Genomic DNA, 19,539 nt, shown 5'->3' on the forward strand with positions numbered 1-19,539 from the left:
CTAGATGAACTTGAAGCACTTGGTCTTGTCGTGGGGCAGGCGCGTCTTGAAGAGCACGGAGTCCACGCGGAACTGCGTGAACAGCAGCGGCATGTAGCCGTACACCTTCACGAAGAAGTTGATGCACTTGTGCCGCTCGTGGAAGTGGGAGTCGTCGTGGGACAGGGCCTGCGGGCAGCCCGGGCAGCGGAAAGTCCAGCGGGAGGTCACCTGGAGACGGGGAGAGAGTGCAGCGATGAGGAGCCCGCGGAGGCTGGCCCTCCCGACGCCCGCCGGGCCCTGAGGCGCCGGCGTCGGCCCCGCGCCCCTGCCGGCGTGCCCAGGCCAGGCCCGGCGTCTGGGCCGCGGAGCCGGAGGGCGCGCGGCGGAGCGCGGTCAGCCAGGCCGCTTGCACGTGGGCCCGGAGACACCCCGCGGAGGGCCAGGCGAAGCCAAACCAGACCCACGGGAGAAGCCCCACGGCAGAAGGGCGGGTCCGGGGCGGGTCCTGGGCAGGCCTGGGTGTGGAAACGCACACCCGGAGGGCGTGACCCCAAAGCACCGGATCACGAACAGTGCTGTGAACCCACGTCACCTTAATGAAAAAAACAAACTAGACACATTAGATGATACATCAAAAAAAAAAAAGGTGTCGGTGTATATACTACACGTGTGTGTGTACACACACTGTAACATATATCTCCAAAAATTAACCAGTGTCCATGTCTCCTGGGGCATCACTGGCACCTCAGTCTCAGGGCGCCCGGCACCGTCTGGAAGCTGTGAAAGAGACCCCGGCGGCAGGGTGGGGGGCCACTGCTACCACAGGGTCACATGTGCACTCACACTCCTCTCTCTGCGGCTCGCCCACGCCACCCATCTTCTCAGTGCTTTATCCTTTTAATGAAGCCTATTTACATTCTAGATCTTTCTCCTCCTCACAAAGAACAGGACATTATCCAAAGCAGTAATACAAAATGAACTCTAGGTTCTTCAGTACCACTGCTAAGATACGCATATTAAAAAAAACAACACTGCAAAACATATGAAGCAATCACACCTCCCTAATTATAAATACGTTCAATAGTGTGATGCGGGCCACGCTACTCATGCTGTCTGACACGGTCCGGGCATGAGGGAAAACTCCTGAAAAGTCAGGAAACTCCACAGCTGGCTCCTGCTACTTCCTTTCATTTGTTTGTGGCAGTTATTGAAACCATGGAAATTTTCTGTAAGCTTTAGAATAACACAATGAGTGCTGGCATCAATGCCAGTTTCGGGAACGCACACCTCAGGAGTTTGAGAAAAGCACCTTCCAACATGAGTGATAATGAAACGGTTTCCAATAATTCTCCACATCCTCCAATTTGTACTGCAGTGACCATGAGTAACACTGAGTTCTCTAACAAACCACGCTTGATAGAACTGATGGAACCGAGCCCGGTAGAAGTCCCCACTAGAGAGGGCCCCGAGGCGGCCGGGGAGGTGAAATGGTCTGAGAGAAACACACCACACACTGTTCCCATGGCCCCGGGACCCCTTGGTTCTATATAGAAAATAGGAAGCTGCCCTCGATCTTACAAATGCCTGCTGAGCCTTGTTTTAAGTTACCTAGCTTGACTGCATAAATCACGCTGTGTAGCACCTGTTTCTATTTTCTGAATAACATGCATCACCTAGGGAAATAATGTAACCAAGTAACCAAGTGAATCATAGTCTGGGAAAATTAAAAAAGGACTGTGCACTGTTAATGACCATTAATAAATTCTGAAGCAATGTAAAAGTAAAATCACATGACTGCATGATGTAATGATCAAATAACAATTTCTGATGTATAAAGAAAGACCTACTGAGGGCCTCCCCGGTGGCGCAGCGGTCGAGCGCTGGGCTGCAAAGCTGCCCACAGCCTCTGCAGCGCCGGTTTGATCCCTGGCCGCAGGGTGAGGGTCCCACATGGCGCAGACCTCTCCTGCCGCCCGCTGCTCCCCTCAGCAGTGTCCTTCGGTCCTTCTGCCTGCTCTGCTCCCCGCTCTGGCTCTGGTGAATTCTCTCACCCTCCCGCGCTTCTGACTGTACCCAGTGCTTGTGTAAATAAATAAATAAAATTTCTTTAAATAAATAAAGACCCACTGAGACCCTCAGCAGGAGATATCTGCACCCTGATCAAGTGTCAGTGCCTCCTCACTACCTCATCTACCTCATTTCCTCATCCCCTCATCCCTCCACTTTGCCGACGCCATCTCGTCCTTGCGGGGACCCTGACAGGACATTTTGCTGGAGCTGGCCTCCGGCAATAGTGAACAGCTCAACAGTTAAAATTTGAAGTATTTAAAGTAAAAAAAATTACTTTAGAACATGAAAGAGCATATACTTGGTACTATCAAAATTAAGCAGATCAAAAAAATATTTAGTTCTAACTAGTCCTATACAATGAAGGAAATGAGAATCTGAAGACATTCTTAATTCCAGGGAGCCTTTGATTTTAACAAGTCATCTCGACTTGAACTCAAGTCAAGATCAACAGAAGATCAAGTAAACTCACAGAAAATGCCACTTTTCAAGTTTTCATTGGAAAGAATCCTGCATGCATTTGCAAATTATTTCCGTCCTCCTCTCTATGCTGAAGAGAAGGTTTAGCTAATTGGACACTGGCCTAATAATGCAGCAGACACTTTAATGAAGATGAAAATGCATCGAGTCTGGAGTCCGTCAGTGACTATGACATTATTAGGTGCCTGATGACTCAGATGCTTTAGATTTTCAAAGATGATGTCTCTGGCCCACTAGGGAGTATAAATAGAAGGTACATCTTGGCTATTGCCCAGGCCCTGCCTACGTAAAAAAAGGATAAAGAACAGAAAATTGCACCCATTATTAATGTCTTTCGAAGACCTTTGTCTCCCTACCTTCAAGTTTACAAAGAGCACTTCTCGCTGTTAATGTCAGGATGAACACTGCGGCTGGAAAACACACTTTACACAGGGAATCGTGACTACCGTTCTTCACAGCTTCTTTATTTCAAAGCAGTGATAAACACAAGTAATGCTGAGATGTAACCACGAAAGTCATGAGACGTGAAAACAAGTTCTATGTAAGTTCTACAGATGACGAATGAGCTACCACAAATGCTCTTAGGAACGGTAGTCTGTTTCATAACCAACAGAAATGCTAAATTCCAGGTAGAAATGATTGAAAATTAAAGATGTAATACTTTCCTCATCCAAGTTCCAAATCCTCTGAATTCTATCCACTCAACCTTAGGAGGGCAGGGCCCCTGTGCCGACAACCACCTGACCCGCAGGGGCCCGGTTTTGGCTCCACAGCAGAAGCCTGAGGGCTAGAGGAGCACATACCGCCCGACTCCTGCCAACCCCCACGTGCGCGTAGCACCAGGCCCGCAGGCCTGGAGGAGCAGGGCTCTCACCTTGATGGGGGGTTTCCGAGTGATGTGGGACACGAGGAAGTTCATGGCGATGTCCTCGCAGTTGATGTACTCGTCCACCATATCCCGGATGGCCTGGGGCATCACGTAAGAGTACAGGTAGGCATAATACTGTCAGGGCAGAGAAAGCCGCGCACTCTGTTAGAGGCCACCGTTCTCTGGCATGTATCCAGGAGCTGTCATTTTGGGTGGGGCACGTGTTTTGGGTGTGGCAATCACTGAGCAACACTACAGAGAACTGGGAAGCAGGGGTGCCACTCTCTTAGGCTGTCCTCTGCCATAAAGACTGTCCCAAACAAAGTGCCATGGCCCCACCTTGGGGAGTCAAAATTTGCTTTCCTGGCACCTTGGAAATTCTGCAAGATGAAGATTTGTGAAATCAGGCCACACACTAGTTCAGATGAATGACATTCTCTCTCTCTCTGACAACAGCCATATAAGTGAGGGGTAAACCTGGCCCTCAGAAAGTCACTGAGCCATGGGGCAGGCAACCTCTAGAGCCTCATCGCGGATGCTGGAGTCTGCTCCCTGCTCGAAGCCACCCTCTCTTCCTGCCTGGATTATCCATATCATTTCCTGAAGTCTCCACATCATATTATTTTTTCTACAGTTAGTTCAGAACGCAGCAGTGCTTGAGTTAAACACAAGCTCAAGTGAACATGTCACCCCCTTTTTACTGCAGGCGCCACCCCACCCCCTTCTCATCTCACTCAGAGTAAAAGCCCCAAGATCTTAAAATGTCCTGCAAGCCACTGCAGGCTGTGAAGCCGGCTCACACCTGCTGACAAGTGGCAACTGCTAAGGCTTCAGGAATTTCAGGTGCTTGCGTTGAAGCAGGCATTATTAAAAGAATAATAGCATAAGCGTAAATGAGTTATATTAAAAATCAAGGCAATAAGCACCTGGAGCTCATCGCTTAATTAATTTGTTACAGTTCACTGTCATCTTGCGATATTAATGTCCATCTCATCCACAGGGTGAAAACACAACTGCCCGTCTCATCCCAGCTCCACGCTCAGGGACTCGGGTAGGAGAGGAAAAGGCGACCACACGGTCACAGTCACACCACAGAAATGGGCCAATATTATAAAACGGGGCACAAGTGAACTGCAGTGTGCTACGGCATGCTGCTGATGCACAGGCAGTGTATCGGGAAAGCCGATATATGTATCTTGTTACCTTAAAAAGTAGGATTTATGTGGTGAATGATCATAAAATGTTCGCAGCATCCAGAAGTTTGCTGGTTATCTTGCAGCAAAGTTCTTAAGAGATGGTGAACTTGAAAAACGACTTACGCATTTCTCTTTTATGAAACAGGCAAATCAAATCTGCTGACCCTTCAAATGGCCACTGGCAGCTTTAGTATGATATTGAGTCTGTACCCATTAATTAAACACAATCCATACTTTCATCAATCTTTTAACAAAAAAAGAACTGCTTTAAAGAACACACGGAGAAAGCATTGCGAAAACAAATGCTTAGGAGTAGCTCCACCAATTATGTGATTTTGCTGCCAAAAATCATTTCTGTAAATCCACAGCTTTCATATCTCTGCACTGTAAAACATGGAAAATCTTCCACAGCCTGCCTGAAAACCTTCTAAATGAAAAGTTCAATGGGTTCAGAACCTACTCTAGAATGTAAAAACATTAACATCTTTCATTAGTTTTCTAAAACAAAACAAAACAAAAAACCCTGAACGGTATCACAAAACATGGGAATCCTAGCCCAATTCCAACACAATCCGGCCTAGTAGGAAGATCATGACGTAACAGGCACAGAAGCAAGATGTCTCTCCCAGGACATAATCATGGATAGTTATGTGAGGTATTAGTTAAAAAAATTTTGTTGATACTTGTAATGAAAAAAATTTGACTAGGGAAAATCAACTGTTTTCAAGAGTGAAACAAAAATAAGGCAAATAAGTAACTTTTATTTTTTTTTCAAACAGGTGTAAGAAAATGAAAGGTCCACAGGAACATGAGTGCCCCGCTGCCCCAGGAGAGGCCACTGGGCTCCAGCCATTCAGTGCCACACAAGGAGGTTGTCCAGGACGACCTAAGCTTCCAATTCATTGGGGTTCAGAGCTTTTGGTAAAATCTAGTGATTTTTAAAACCTGGAAGCTCTGAGAGCTAAACAACCCTTTTGGCAAGCCCTGGAAGGCTTTCAAGTTGCTAATTTGTGACCCATACTCGGGATTTTCAAACAGAATAAAACCTAGGTTTTACAGAGTAAGTTACTCATCACTTGAAAGTAATGGATCCGACTATCATAACTTCTAAGGAGCCACCAGAGAATTGGAGAAGGCAGACTTTCCGAAGGCACGTCAGCGCTCAAGGTCCGAGCAGACGGCTCACATGGACGGTGGTTTCTCTCAACTCCCAGTTAGATGTGGCTTCTTAGCAGACGCTCAGTCCACAGCCCAGCCCAGGTCTGGAGACCGAGTGTGCGAATGGGGTTCGCGAATGGGGTGGGCACATCAGCTGTGCACACTGGATTATTTTAAAGATTTTTTAAAAGCCACTGAAAGTTAAATCACTTTTTAGGCCGCTTCAAAATGTCTCCAGGAAATGACTTTCAAGGTTGTCTGAAGGACTTGCAAGGTCACCCTCTGGCAGATGAAACACATGAGGGAAGCTGGAGAGAGACCATGGGCTTTGGGGGAAGACAGGTTCAGTTCTGTCAGAAGGACATGAGGGACACCCAGGGGACACCCTGAAAACTATTAAACTTCTGAGGAAAGACTTCGGGGAAAAGTCAGGGACTGAGCAGTGTGTCGGTGCGAGGAGGTGCGAGGTCTGGGGAAAGGAAGAGGACACAGGAAGAAGCGGGGGCCTCGGGTCCAGCACGAGGACTACCACGTTGCCCAGACTGAGGAGCGGAGACCAGGGCGCAGGCCGGGTGTCCACGCCCCTGGGGACAGTGAGAGGATGATCAGAGGCTGGAGGGGGCGGCTAGGTAGGTGGCATGAGCTTGAAACGAGACTTTATGACAGCTGAGAAGTGTCACTGTTAACTAAGTCCCACAGATTTGGGAAATGAGCAGGCTCAATCACAGTCCCTGGAGACAAACATGCGCAAGCTGAAGAGAAAGCAATGTCCCCAGAGAAAAGCCAGGTTTCAGTCGGGAGGCAGAGCTGCCATCCTGTGAGGTGGGAGGCAGGCAACTGGTTAGCTCCCAACAGGAATTCTTCTGCGCCCACAGGAAGGATGTGGAAGGGAAGGTGCGCCGTCACAGAGACCCACAGAAATAGCCACACAGACCATACACAGCATTTAGAATTTTCTAGTAGCCCCACTTTCACAAAGTGGTAAGAACTCTAGTGGTAAGAACACTTCACCTCCACAAAGAGCCTGGGCTCTGACCAGGCTGTCTCACCTTGTGGAAGAAGGCAGCGCCCGTCAGCACCATGGACAGCTCGCAGGAGTAGTTGGAGTTGTAGAGCCAGGACTGGTGAGGGGCGTCCCACGCATGGTAGCGGCCAGGGAAGCCCACGATGCGGTCCCGCGCCTCTCTCCACACCCTGGAACACACAAGGACATGCACACACCTGAGCACAAAGCTCTGAGACAATCACTGGAGCTTCGATCTTCCAGACCCTTTTCCCTTTCTTCTCTGCTGGCTACACCTGCATATTTTTCCCTCTGGCTACACAATCTGATAACACAATCTGATAAACAATCTGAAAACACAAGAAAAAGAGTGTGATAAAAACTAATGAAGAATGCATAAAAACTGCAAGGTGTGAGTTTGCTTCTGCCCATCTAAATAAACAATGGCTTCTTTTCCAACCTGTGATTCTGATAGACGTAGGTCTTCCCCTCTCCAGGGCAAAACGCTGAGAACCTACACTAAAGCGTGGCAAAGGGGAAAGCTTTTGTTCGCTCCCTTAGGAAAGTCATAAAGCAGAGCCACAGACGGCAGATCTGTCAATGAATTCAAAAGTTCTGGGTCTGAGGTAACCAGACGCTCGGGGTCCAGGAGGAGAAGCTCCCTTCGGCCCCCAGTCCCGCGCCACCTGAGCTGACGTGGTCAACTTTTCTTTAAATTGATGTTTACTGAGCTATAAACCACACACCATAAAATTCACTTATTTAGAAATGTGTGATTTGTTAGGTATCTTCACAGAGCTGTGCAACTAATCCCCGCTAATGTCAGGATATCTGTCACCCCAAAAAGAAACCATATAACTAGTACCAGTCCCTCCGCACCTCCTCCCCGGTCTGTGACAGCTGCTGGTCTTTCCATCACTATGGGCTGTCTCCTGGGAGTGTTTCACGCCAACAGAATCAGCCAGGACATGGCCTTGCTGAGGGGCTTGTTCACGCTGCCCGTTTCCAGGCTGCCCTCTCCAAATCCCCCACCCGGGTGTAGTGTGTCCCGGTACTTCCTTTCTTTTTATGCTAAAAACATCCCTTTGTTTAGGTATTTCCCCAAATCTTCTAGGGTCCGGGATTCTGGCTCCATCACAGCCACGTGGCCTCTCTGGCCTGGGAGTCAGTCCTCATCGCTAGACACAAACAGCTCACATTTGCTCCTCGCCCCAGCCCACCAGAGGCCCGGGGTGGGCAGGAAGGTGACCCCTCCAGATAATCAAGGAACTTCATCTCCCTGAGAGGCAACCCAGAGGGAAGCCTAGCAGGAACGAGAAATGGAGTCTCTGATACCAGCAAAGGCCCCGGGCCCAGCTCTGTCCCCAGAGAGTCCTGGTCACTGCGGAGGCTTCCTCAGTCACCATCTGCCAGGGGCACACCTGCTGCCTGACACAGGCGAGTGGGCTCCTGCCAGCTGCGGACCAAGGGTGCCTTGGCTGGGAACCAGCTACTCACCGAAACCCGAACATGATCTCATCGTGGCGGAGGTGCGCGTCGTCGTCAATCGACAGGATGGCCTCTGTCTCGATTTCATTCCAGGGCAAGAATCGATTATTTAAGCTGTTCTTCTCCGTGCGCACCACCTGCAACAGGAACAACACCGCGGTCAATGCTGCATTGGCGAGCACGGAGCCAGGCCAGCCCGAGGACCAAGGAGACCGCTGGACGCACCCAGCAGTCTGAGCTGAGAGCTGCCTCTCAGAAAGCCCAGCACAGCCTTTTGGGAATCAGAGCTGCCTGATCATTCAGCAAGTGTGTAAGGAGTTCACATCCTAAGCTTTACTCACTTGCCAACTAACATCCTTGTGAAACAAACTAAAGCTGAGGATTATTTGACATGAGTAAATGAGTGATACAGTCTAGGGAAATTAAAAATAGCTCTCACGAGAAAGGTGGCAGAGTAGAACTGGATTATGATTCCCAGCTCTGGAATTCCCCATTTGGCTCATAAACTTCACATCCACACTCAGAAATCCCTGGAGTCTACAAGGGCACTGAGTCTGGCTCAGGGGGAAGGGGGGGGGGGCGCAGACCAGTCCTCAGCACCACAGCCCGGGCTCACCCCCTGGGAGCAGGAGCAAATGCTCACTCGCCAACGGCAACGCGCCAACTATCTGCAGAGGCAAGCAGAGTTCAGACAAGTTAAAATGTAAGATAACATCCACCTTAGAATCAATGGAATCCAGTCGCTGCCACTCAAACTTCCCTACAAGCTGCCCTGGGTCGTTCACCTGACTTTCCTACAGAGCTGGCAGCCACCTAGGACAGAAACACGGTTCTGAGGGGGGGAGGTGAACAGAGCTGCGCCTCTGCCCCAGCAGGGGGACAACACGTAACTCAGAGGAAAGAAAGCATGGTTGAAAAAACACTGAGTTGCAGATGACCAGTTCTGAGAGTTCGCCCAAGGAGCAGCGTTGGTGACCCAGGACACAGCACAGGGTGCCGGTGCTCAGAGCGGGATCCCCAGCACACGGGCTCCCTAGCACAGCGTGGTCCCCAGCACACTGGGCACCCCCTGGGGCTGTGGGACAGGCCTGCCCCATACCTGCGATGTCACAGGATCCGGGATGGTTCCCACACACACTTCTAGAGGCACTGACACAGGGAAAAGCAGGGCTAGGGTGGGGGCGCTCAATCAGAAAAGCTTGGGGTCAAAATCACAACTCTGCCACTTAGCAGCCCCTCTGCTGAGCTGAGGCATCGTGCTGTGTACACAACCGAGCCTGCTCCGCCACCACATCTGACAATCCTATAAACCCTCCACTCTTAACTGGAAAACATCCAAAGCGATCAGGACGTGACTCCCAGGGCACAGCCAGAATCTTCTGTCTGGTGTACAAAGTGAATTTTCTATTTTCAAATGAGAGAACCCGTCCTTTGGAGACCTGGAGCTGAAGGTCTGACACGAAGTGTGCTTTGGCCTAGGTTTCACCTCCAAATTTATTGACGTCCATTAAGAGGAGAATCCATTAAGAATAACTACGGTGGATCTAGAAATAGGTACACAGACCCCCTGCTCACCCCGGCACAACCCTGGCTGCAGACAGCGAGATTTTCAGGAACGGGACCGAGCAACAGTCATCAGTATAAAAGAAAAGCTTTTACAGGTTCAGAGCAGCGCAGCCTCCAGCCGCAGCTCCCTTGCGGTCAGCCGCGCCGTGGTCAAAACGTCTGCTTGAGGGTTCAGGGCGGAATTTCTCAACCAGCAGCAACGCTCCCCAAGGAACATCTGACAGTGCCCGCGCCCATTTTCTGGTTGTCACACCCACCCGCCAGCAGCGGGGAGGGGCAGGGGTGCCGCTACACCCCAGCGGCCTCAGGCCAGCCCATGGCAAAGCCGTCAGCGTCAGCGGGCAGGGGCACAGGTGCCGCTGCTGAGAGGCCGGGGCTACCGTCGGCCCCCAGGGGGCAGTAGCGCCACCAGGACGTTAAAGGACAAACGCCTCCGGCCCTCTCTGCCCTCACAGACCTTGCAGATGCAAAGCAAACGAGTGGGGGGAGCAACAGGCTTTCTTCTGACAGTTTTGCTTCCAAGCTACAGGGCTTAATGCTAGACAACGGCACAACGAACCAGCCCCTGCCACCTGGCACCACAGACACCGTTCTCTGCGCTGTCCCAGGGAGTTTGAGAAGCGGCAGAAATCATGAGCGGGAGGAGAGGCGCAGAAGTGGCATGACACGCTCAGGAAACAGCCTCGCTTTGTTGACATTGTTTTGTTTCAAATAAAAGCAATGCCCCTCCCTCTTCTTTCCGCCTCAGATGGCTCCTTAGTCACCCCTGAGCTTGAAGACTGACCTGCAAGGCACTGCCTTCGCCACGAGTATGGATGCGACCAAAAGGCACTGAGCGCGGAGCCTGCGCAGGGAGCACGGAGCCTGCACGGGGAGCACGTCCGACACCCGCGCCACACGCGAGCCAGTGACCAGACAGCGAGCAGCACAGAGGACCTAATTTCCTATTTTCAGAATACGGACTGGAAACGTGAGAAGTCCCTCTAGGGAAACTATAAACATCCACTACACCAAAACCTCTCAGTATTTAATAGTTTTCTATGACAAAGAAGAAAGAAAGAAACCCCAAGGCAGCCGAGGCAGGAGCCACTCCCCGCCCTGGCGCGCGTTTCCCGGGTTCATGCACAGCGCGCCCACCGCGGCCTCGCAGGCCCTGGCGGCGGGGAGAGGCAGAGAGCGGAGCACAGGGCACGTGTGGGACGAGGGTGGCGGAGGAGACGTGGGCAGACGGGGGCGACTCAGGAGCAGCCGCACGAGGTCCCGCAGAGAACTGGTTTTCACGTCTGACCTTAAATCTGGTCTAATGAAGTACTGAAAAACGGCTAAGTTTCAGGTTAGCAGATAAGTCTGTTCAATGGAGAGAAGACCTGCCACCGGCCCGGGAAGCTAGACGGGACCGGCTGCAGCCCCCCCCAAGCGAGCGACCACAGAGCAGGCCAGTGCGGGGGGTGCGGGCCCTGACCCCTTGCCCACGCGCAGAAAGGAAAGCACCCGTGGGCTGTGGTCAGAAGTCCTGAGGCCTCAGCACTCAGCGAAACACCAGTCGAGTGACCCTGCGGCCTCAGATGCCTTTCTTCGAGCTGGTGAGAGGGGCGCACGGAAACAAAAGGGGGGGCCACCGTCCAAGCGCCTGCTCTGACGCCACTAGCGAGTCCCTTCCGCAACCTGACTTTCCAGCAGATCCTTCCTGCAGCCAGAATGCTCGCTATTAATTCACGATCTCTGGTAGCTTTGTTCCACAGGATCCTCCCAGCCCTGCAGCCCATTCAGAACCAGAAAAAGAGCCAGCACTGCAACCACCAGCTACTAGACAAAATATTGTCGTAGAAACCACCCCCGGACACGCGTGCCTGGTGAGGCCTACCGGACGCTGCACAGCCTGGATGAGAGAAACCGGGTAAGGTCTTCCCATCCACTTTGCTTAGAAACCACAATTTTTAAAAATTTCATCTGGTACCTCCAAGTAGTATTCTTAAAAGCAGAGTGGACACAGATGAAAAACAAAGCATACCAACCTGCCAGGGAATAAACAAGCCACTAGGATTCTCCCACTCACTCCCGCCTGCAGCGCAGCAAGGAGGAAAGCCCCTGCAGCCCGACTGGCAGAGGCCCGAGCCCCAATTTGAAGGATGCCCAGTTCCTCTTCTAGTCTCCCGACCTTCCCTCAGTGGGTCACCGTGGCAACGGCAGGAAAACCACCACTCGGGCTTGACATGTTCCTAAAGCAGAACTCTGCTTCTTCAATTGTGCCATCAAGGGCTAGGACGGAGGGCAAAGTAACCTGTCCTGGCCTTCCACAGGGACCGTGGGGCCCACTGGGGATTGTGAACCAACCCCGCCCCGGCCACCAGGTCCCCTCCCTAGGCTACTGCAAGACCCTCTAAACTGCCTCTGCTCTTTCCCCAGGGCCCCACACGTATCCTACCACCCCTGCTCAAAACCCACCACCACCACCCTCCCCGCTGGGAACAAACTGACTCCCCTCAGGGCTGTGTGGGCCCACATGGGCCAGCCTGGGCCTTCGCCCGTCTCCTTTCCATCTCCACCCCGGAGACACCGGTGTCTCAGCCTGGCTGTGCCTGAACAGGAGATGCTTCTTACTCAGGCCGCTCCCTAGACACCCCTCCAGCGTGTACGTGGCTCCTTCTCTACCTCGCTCAAGCTTCTGCTCAGATGCGACCCTTTCAAAGGGGCCTTCCCAGGCGCCCAGTGTAATCCGCTGTGCCGCTCACAGAAAGGAGTGCAGAGAAGCAGGCTCGCGGGCTGGCTGGCACAGACTGCCTGGACAACCAAGCGCGGAGCGTGAAGATGATTCATGTCTTGAGTGAGTCGGGCACAGTTAATAACTGAATCTGTTTCCTGCCCAACAGCCCAAGTTTAAACTCCCAGGGACAGGTCTTGATGTTCTCATTCCCACAGAATGCTCCAACAAGACCACTTCCTTACTCTTTTCCAGGGTATGGAGCGAGTGCTCACTGGTCAGAATAAAGCCGTAACTCTAGCCAAAGTTTTTGCTGGGATTATATATGCCGAAGAGAGGACTTGGAGGTATCTGCTCCCAGTCTGGCTAAAGAAACTCTTACCAGACCCGATCCTCCTGCCGTGGGTAACTAAACTCTGGGGGGAAATGCCAAAACTGCACTTCTCCGAAGGCACTGGGCAGTGAACAACAGGAGGCAACTATTACGGAGGGGAGCGGAAATTTAGGAGGGAATTGCTGACACAAGCACCCACTGCTGCTTCCAGCCCAGAAGCAGGCCAGTCAGACCAGGCAGGGCAGCTGGCACCCTCAGCCCATACCCAGGTCTCACGGGCCTGGAGGGTAAGAGGGAAGAGTTTGGGGCAACCACAGCACCTAGCAAGAAAGGAGATTCCAGAAAGGAGAGCCAGACACACAGAGCCAAGTTCCGTGCACAAACCGCCGGCTCTGTCCGCCGCTGCATCAGGCGTGCGCGGCGTCCTTGTAAGCACGGACCGCGCTCACAGCTGGCGCTCAAGAGAAGGAGCTTTCAGTCTGGCCTAACCAAATGAACAGCTCACCTAAACTAAAAGAGCAGCACTTTCCAAACCAAGCCCACAGTTGTCACAAGTTAGCGTTCACAATGTGCAGGGTTTAATATAAAATTCTTTGATATATGAAGAACTAAAAAATACGGCCCTTGTTGGAATTAGCAAAGGTGTTCAAGCAGCTACCATTAACTGCGCCCAGAGAATAAAGAACAGTGTATGCAGAACGGAAAAAAGGACGGGAAATCTCAGCAGAGAAACAGAAACTACCCTTATAAATGGAAAATACAGCACCTGAAATTGAAAAGTCACTGTGTGAGTTCCACAGGAGAGTGGCGATGAGACAAAAGGCTGTGAATTCAAGGGCAAATCAACAGAAATGATCGAAACTAAAGAAAAAGAAATCAAAAACAAAAAAGAAGAGAGAGAGCACTGAGGCCCCGGGCGCCTCGTGCACGCCGAACGGCCTCCAAAGAAGGGGCAGGAAGGGGCAGGAGAGTGTCTGAGTAAGTCATACATAAAAGTTCCTCAAAGTAACATGAAAAACAAACTGACAGACTCAAGCTTCGGGCTCCCCAATCAGAATAAAAACCAAACAAGGCCAGGTCCAAGCACATCACTGTCCGATTGCTCAAAGTCAGTTAAAAACCAAAACTCCCGAGGGCAGCCAGAGAGGTCGCGTCACTCCTGGGAAACAAAATCTGAGAAAACACTGGCATTACCAGAAACTCAGGCGGTCTGGAGTCAGGGGAACGCCTTTCAGGAGCAGAAAACGCCCAGCCCGGCCGTGACCGCCACTGCCCAGGGCCTCCCGCCACACACGCCTCTGTGACTGTCCACGAAGCTGGCAGCACCCAAGCCAGCATCTCTGCTCCGCAGCCCCACCCGCCAGGTGGGGGCTACTCCAGCCACGCCACCTTGGCCAGGCCCTCTCCCCTCTGACTAAATCCTCTTTCCACAGAGCACCTGGGCCAGGAGGGGCCAGGAAGAGCACACTCAAGTCAGAGCCCATGCAGAGCCCCTGTTACGTAATTAGTGGAACAGGAGGGGGAATTTTAACATTAAATCCCAGGAGGCACCCTTCAGACCATCCTTCTCACCGCCACACAGAGGGCCCACAGCTACCCAGCTCATGGCCCTGCCCTTGCTTGGGTGAGAGAAGCACAAATCACCCACCCTTTTCTGACAGGCAAGTGGGCTCCTGTCTGACTCATTCAGCCAATCCCAATTCCAGATCACCTTCCCTGAAGGACTGGAATCTGGAAGGGTGCCTGGAACCGCCCTGCCACTAATCTCACCAAGCCTCGAGCGCCACCTTAGGAAGAGGTCACGTCCGCAGCAGGGGTGGAGAGTCGACTGAGGAGTGTCCTAGCGGTGCTGCTTTCCACAGGGGAGGGGCTGCGGGTCCCACCGAGCCCCAGTGCCTGGGTGGTGGTGGCCCTGGCCTCTCTAAAACGCGCTGCCAGTCATCAAAGCAGCCCGCTCGCTGCCCGCCAGCCTCACAGGAGAGAAGTCCTGGCCCACTTGCCCGTGAGCTTCAGTCACGGTGCAGCAGGGCTGAGCGCCAGCTCCCCGGCACCCCGCCGAGCTCGGGGAAGCGGGATGGAGGCAAAGGCTTCACTGGGCTGCTTGCGCCCCAGCCACCTTTCACAGGACAAGTGCTTTTCTTCCGTAATTTCAATGACAGTCAAAAAACTATTCTGAAAGGGAAAAGAGTGAAATGTATTTGGGAAGAACTCTAACATCTTCCCATTGTAACACTTTTTTTTTTTCTGGAGTCCAGAATCTTTAAAACCCTACACAGTTTGAATAGTTTCAGATTATGAATTCAATAAAATACCGGATGGTGTCACTAATACATGGAATATAAAGTAACTAAGCTAAGAGATCCGATAAAAACAAGCTTATAAACAGCCCGTGGATGGCTGACTGCAGAACTGAAGCACCAGGTTGGGGCAGGGGTGAGGGAGGGGTGACAGCGAAGGGAAGGGAGCACAGCGGACCCTGGTGGACTGTGGGTGATTTGGGGTGGGTGCACTTTAGTGGTGCTAGCTGATGGGGGAATCCAAGTATTACCTCAATGAAAAATAAATTTGAAAGTAAATAAATAAGATACAAGAAAAGATGAGCAGTAAGAAATTTCAGACAGGCCGCCAGGTACTCTGTAAGTGGTGACAGCCGCGACCCCAGGAACCTGGTGGCAGGACCGACGCCTTCACGGGGAGGGGGGCGGGGGGGCAGGAGCTACCGCTCCCGTCCACCTGCTCTGACATCAAGGGGTGAGCAGGAATCAAAATTAACAAGCACCTTTCTAGATTCCTTGCCTGCCTGAGAATCCTCTTTAACCCTGAAGTCAGTTAATTAACTTATCCAAGACCACAAAATGAGCATTCCATCCCTAGTCCCCATCACTCCAAAAATCATGCTTTCTATTATGCCACACAGCTGCTTTAAGATGAATTAGTTTCCCTATAAAATTAGCCCCAACATCCCCCCTTCCAGATAAATTTTTTTTTAAACTACACTCATTTTCTTAAGCAAGCTACCAGGAACACACGACCCCCTCACACCTACTGCCCTTCTTTGCTACCTTTTTCTGGAAAGTACCAACGCTGCAGTAAGTAGTTGGCAGTTTCCTTAGAGCCTCACATTAAAGATAAACGGGTACTGTCTGGATCGCCAAGTTTATGCGAGGTGGGTCAGAATGAAGCACTCAGAATTAAAGTCCTAATCTTCATGCACGGATATTACTTTCCTGTAAAACACAGCATCCTCACCAAGACAGATGGAGTAAGGGCTCAGGGCCTCCAACTGGACTCCAATCTCCCGAAAGCCTTCTGACACGGCCTGGTAAATGACACAGGCATTCTCCCTACACCTTTTGAGAGGTGACTGAAGCTGCAGCTTCTAGAATCAGACAAACACAGCTCAGTTTCTCCATTACAAATCATGACCTTCGGCAAGATAATCAACCTGAGTCTCAATCTCCATAAACATGAAATGTAGAAATCACAGTAGATAATGTATCTTCTATAAATGCTCAATTAGTCAGCCTAAATCACAGCATTTATCAAATGATCGCTTTACCCAGCATAATTCTCACCACCTTTTTGAAAGGACACAGGAGGGTATGGGGCTCTGCAAACTTTCACGGGGCCAGTATCAAAGTCAGCTCTGGAGACTCAGGAGGCTTAGGAAGCGAGCGGCAGGGATGGAAATGGCCAGGCCTGCAAGGACTGGGGGAAAGGCAGGCAGGAGTTTCCCGGGGCAGGGGCTCTGCAGAGGTCAGGACACAAAGAGGATATGGCGATGAAGGGGTGCAGAGAGGAGCCCCGGGCAGGAGACAGACGGCTCACTGAGCCATTACCATGATGGGCACGCCGATGTCAGGCCACAGAAGGTCCTCCGAGGGCAGTTTGGGAGAATTCCACACCACCACCACCTTGTTCAGGTAAGGGAGGCCGTTCAGTCTCTCCAGAGAGTTCATAAGGACCTCCTCCCGCTCATAGGTCAGCATCACCACCGTGAACTGCTCCCGGGGCACGTTGCCACCAAGCGCTGCCTGGAACTCCTTGCCAGAGCCCCCAGCTCCACCCCCAATGGGCCGAAACCCAGTCCCAGAGCCCAGGAACTTGGCCTCTGAGGGCAACACGGGGTCAAAGGGCGTGTGGGGGAAGAGGTGGAACGGGCCGGGGGCAGAGTTCCAGCTGCGGTAGAGGTCGGTGACCGTCAGAGTGAAGTTGCGGAGGTATCTGGGCGAGGCATAGGGCGGCTCGGTCTCCACCGGCCCCAGGTCCAGGTCCCCGTTGTCAGCCATGTTGGGGTCCGTCCCGGCCGCCTTGCCCGAGCGGTGGGGGATCTCGGTGGCAGCCTCCTCGCGGATGGGGGCGGCTGGGATCTGGATGCGGGTCCTGACCATGGCCAGCACGGTACTGAAAATACTGTCGGCGGTGGAGAAGTACGTCTCCCAGAGGAAGCGGCCCTGCCGCCGCATGGCCAGCAGGTCGCTGTCCGAGAGGCTCCGTAGGAGGAAGTGCACCTCGGTGACGCGCGGCTTGGGCACCACCAGCGCCGCCTCATTCCACTGCAGCATGTCCTGGTAGGGAAGCTGCACCTGCTCCCCCAGCACGACCGGAACGGCCCCGGCCTCCAGGGCTTCGAAGAGCCGTGCAGCGCACCCGGAGGAGATGAGCAGGCGCGGGTCCCCGGGCGTGATGATGAGCGCGAAGGTAGAGAGCTTCAGCAGGTCCAGGCGGTCCTCCCGCGCCCCACACAGCGCCCACTCGGTGGGCATGCTGGGCATGGGCTGGTTTTTGCACGTAAATTCTACCAGGACCTGATCGAGCTTACTGTCCTGCACCGCCTTCAGGGTGGCGATGATCCGGTCGTCATAGTCGGCCGGAGGGTCACCTTCCATTTCCTCTTCAAAGGATCGGGCCTCCTGAAGGCTGGACCTCAAGGACTCGATTTTCTCCCCCTGAAAGGTGAAGAGATATTTCCGCTTCACGGGCACCTGTGGTGGGATTTCCATGAAGTTGGGCTCTGACATGGCATGGACCAGGGGCGAGACGACCAAGTCAAAGCCAGGTCTGTACTGAGAAGCATAGTACGTGGACTGGGCCACCATGGCCCGTCCTGTGCTGACATTATACAGCAAGTTCTGCGTATCTGACTTCCGTGACAGATTGATGATGACGTGGTTATGTCCGTCTGTCCGCCAGTATGGTAAAGAATGCAGCTGCTTCTCAAGCTCAGCAGGCCGCAGCACCACGGGCTCCTGCATCTCACCCACCAGGACCACGTAGAGGCAGGCGATGTCTGCGTTTTCCGTCACATACACGTTGGCCCGGGCTGTAGCCTGAAAGGCCTGCTTGACTAAAGGGTCCAGGTAGCTGCCAAAGGCCAACTGGTCACTGTCATACACATAGACTGGGAAGCCAGAGGTGAGCGGGCAGCGAGAATAGTCGAAGCAGTTATGCAGTCGGCAGCCCCGCAGGGCCTTCGGGGGAGGGAGGCCAGCATCGTCCTTCTCGGGGAGCAGCCGGATGGGCAGCGAGAGCTTGGGCTGGTTCTGGGCCATCAGCTCTTTGTAAGAGTGCTCCGTCTGGCTGATGACATTTTTGAGCTGCAGCAGGTCCTGCTTGGCATTTTCAATACTCTTCTTGCAGGCTTCGATCTTCAGATTCAGCTTGGCGATCTCGCTGTTCAGCTCCTGCCGCTTGGCTTCCAGCTGCAAGAGCTCCTCACTCACAGACTCACGAATTCGGCAAAGGTCCAGCACGTGCTTCACCTCACACAGCTCGTTGCCGGCCCGTGGGCCGAAAATCCGCTTGCCCGCCTCATCGGCCTCATCCAGTGTGGTGAGGTAATAGTGAGCGATGAGCGGGAAGCAAACCAGGATGACGAAGAGCGTGAAGCTGAGCCACGTGAGCCGGCTGCGGGTGGAGCACCAGAGCATCCAGGCCTGACCCCCGTTCCCCGCGCCCCCGCTCCGCAGCATGGTATAGCCCGTCATGAGAGGGGTGGCGCCGGCCCCTCTGATCACGTGGGGTCACCCGCCATCACCATGAGTTCCCAGTGGACAAGCGCAGCCCTCTTCACGCCCCCACGCCTGTGAGAGGTGGTGTGCTCCCGGCACAAGGCACCCAATAAAATGGAAATTTCATCTTCCTCAGCTGTAGTGGGAGTGGCCTCTGGCTCTTTCCCAGCAGATCGGATGTTCTGGTTGTTGACCGAAGAACGTGTCCTTAATCTTTATCAAACGGTGACAGGTGCTGCATCGCGGATGAGAAGAAAGGGAGGAGGCCCATGCGGAAGCCCAGCAGACGGAGCCCGGGCTGGGAGAGACCTTCTCAACAGACATCGCTCCCGCTCCTGGGCCTTGCCAGCCTGCACGTGTGCATAGCTACCACCACAGGCACGTGCGCATGGCTACCATCGCAGTCACAGGGCCGCCGGCTGGAGCAGACACGCGCCAGCCTCTTATCGATGTCACCACCACCAAGCAGGCCTGTGAAGGGAAGAGACCGGGTCAGTGCTAAAGAGGCCATTCCATGACCCCACCCGGCCCAAGGCATCGCTAGAAAATGCTTGAATCTGGTCAGATGGAAGAAGAGAACATTGCTTTGCCTCTCAGATGACACCGAGTGGGGCTACTTTACCTGTGATGAGTAAGAAATGGACACGTGTCCAAAAACAGCTTCAGTTTACCCACTTATACACAC

The 19,539-nt window shown here is 52.8% G+C and overlaps 1 protein-coding gene across 3 annotated transcripts; it reads right to left on the minus strand.

Moving 5' to 3' along the window:
• EXTL3 (exostosin like glycosyltransferase 3) lies at nt 1–18,830 on the minus strand (the record flags this gene model as incomplete). Of its 3 annotated transcripts, none has more annotated exons than XM_084232145.1 (5): nt 1–210; nt 3,404–3,532; nt 6,801–6,945; nt 8,252–8,379; nt 16,758–18,830. In XM_084232145.1, 5 exons carry the CDS (start codon nt 18,828–18,830, stop codon nt 1–3), a joined length of 2,685 nt encoding a protein of 894 aa, XP_084088271.1. The 3 variants fall into 3 exon arrangements, with proteins under 3 accessions (XP_084088271.1, XP_084088270.1, XP_084088269.1); XM_084232144.1 differs by having other exon boundaries at nt 3,404–3,496; nt 16,683–18,830; XM_084232143.1 differs by having other exon boundaries at nt 16,683–18,830.
• Between the last annotated feature and the right edge of the window lie 709 nt (nt 18,831–19,539).

The sequence above is a fragment of the Talpa europaea genome (genome assembly GCF_964194135.1).
Source record: "Talpa europaea genome assembly, chromosome: 4".
Classification (NCBI taxonomy): domain Eukaryota; kingdom Metazoa; phylum Chordata; class Mammalia; order Eulipotyphla; family Talpidae; genus Talpa; species Talpa europaea.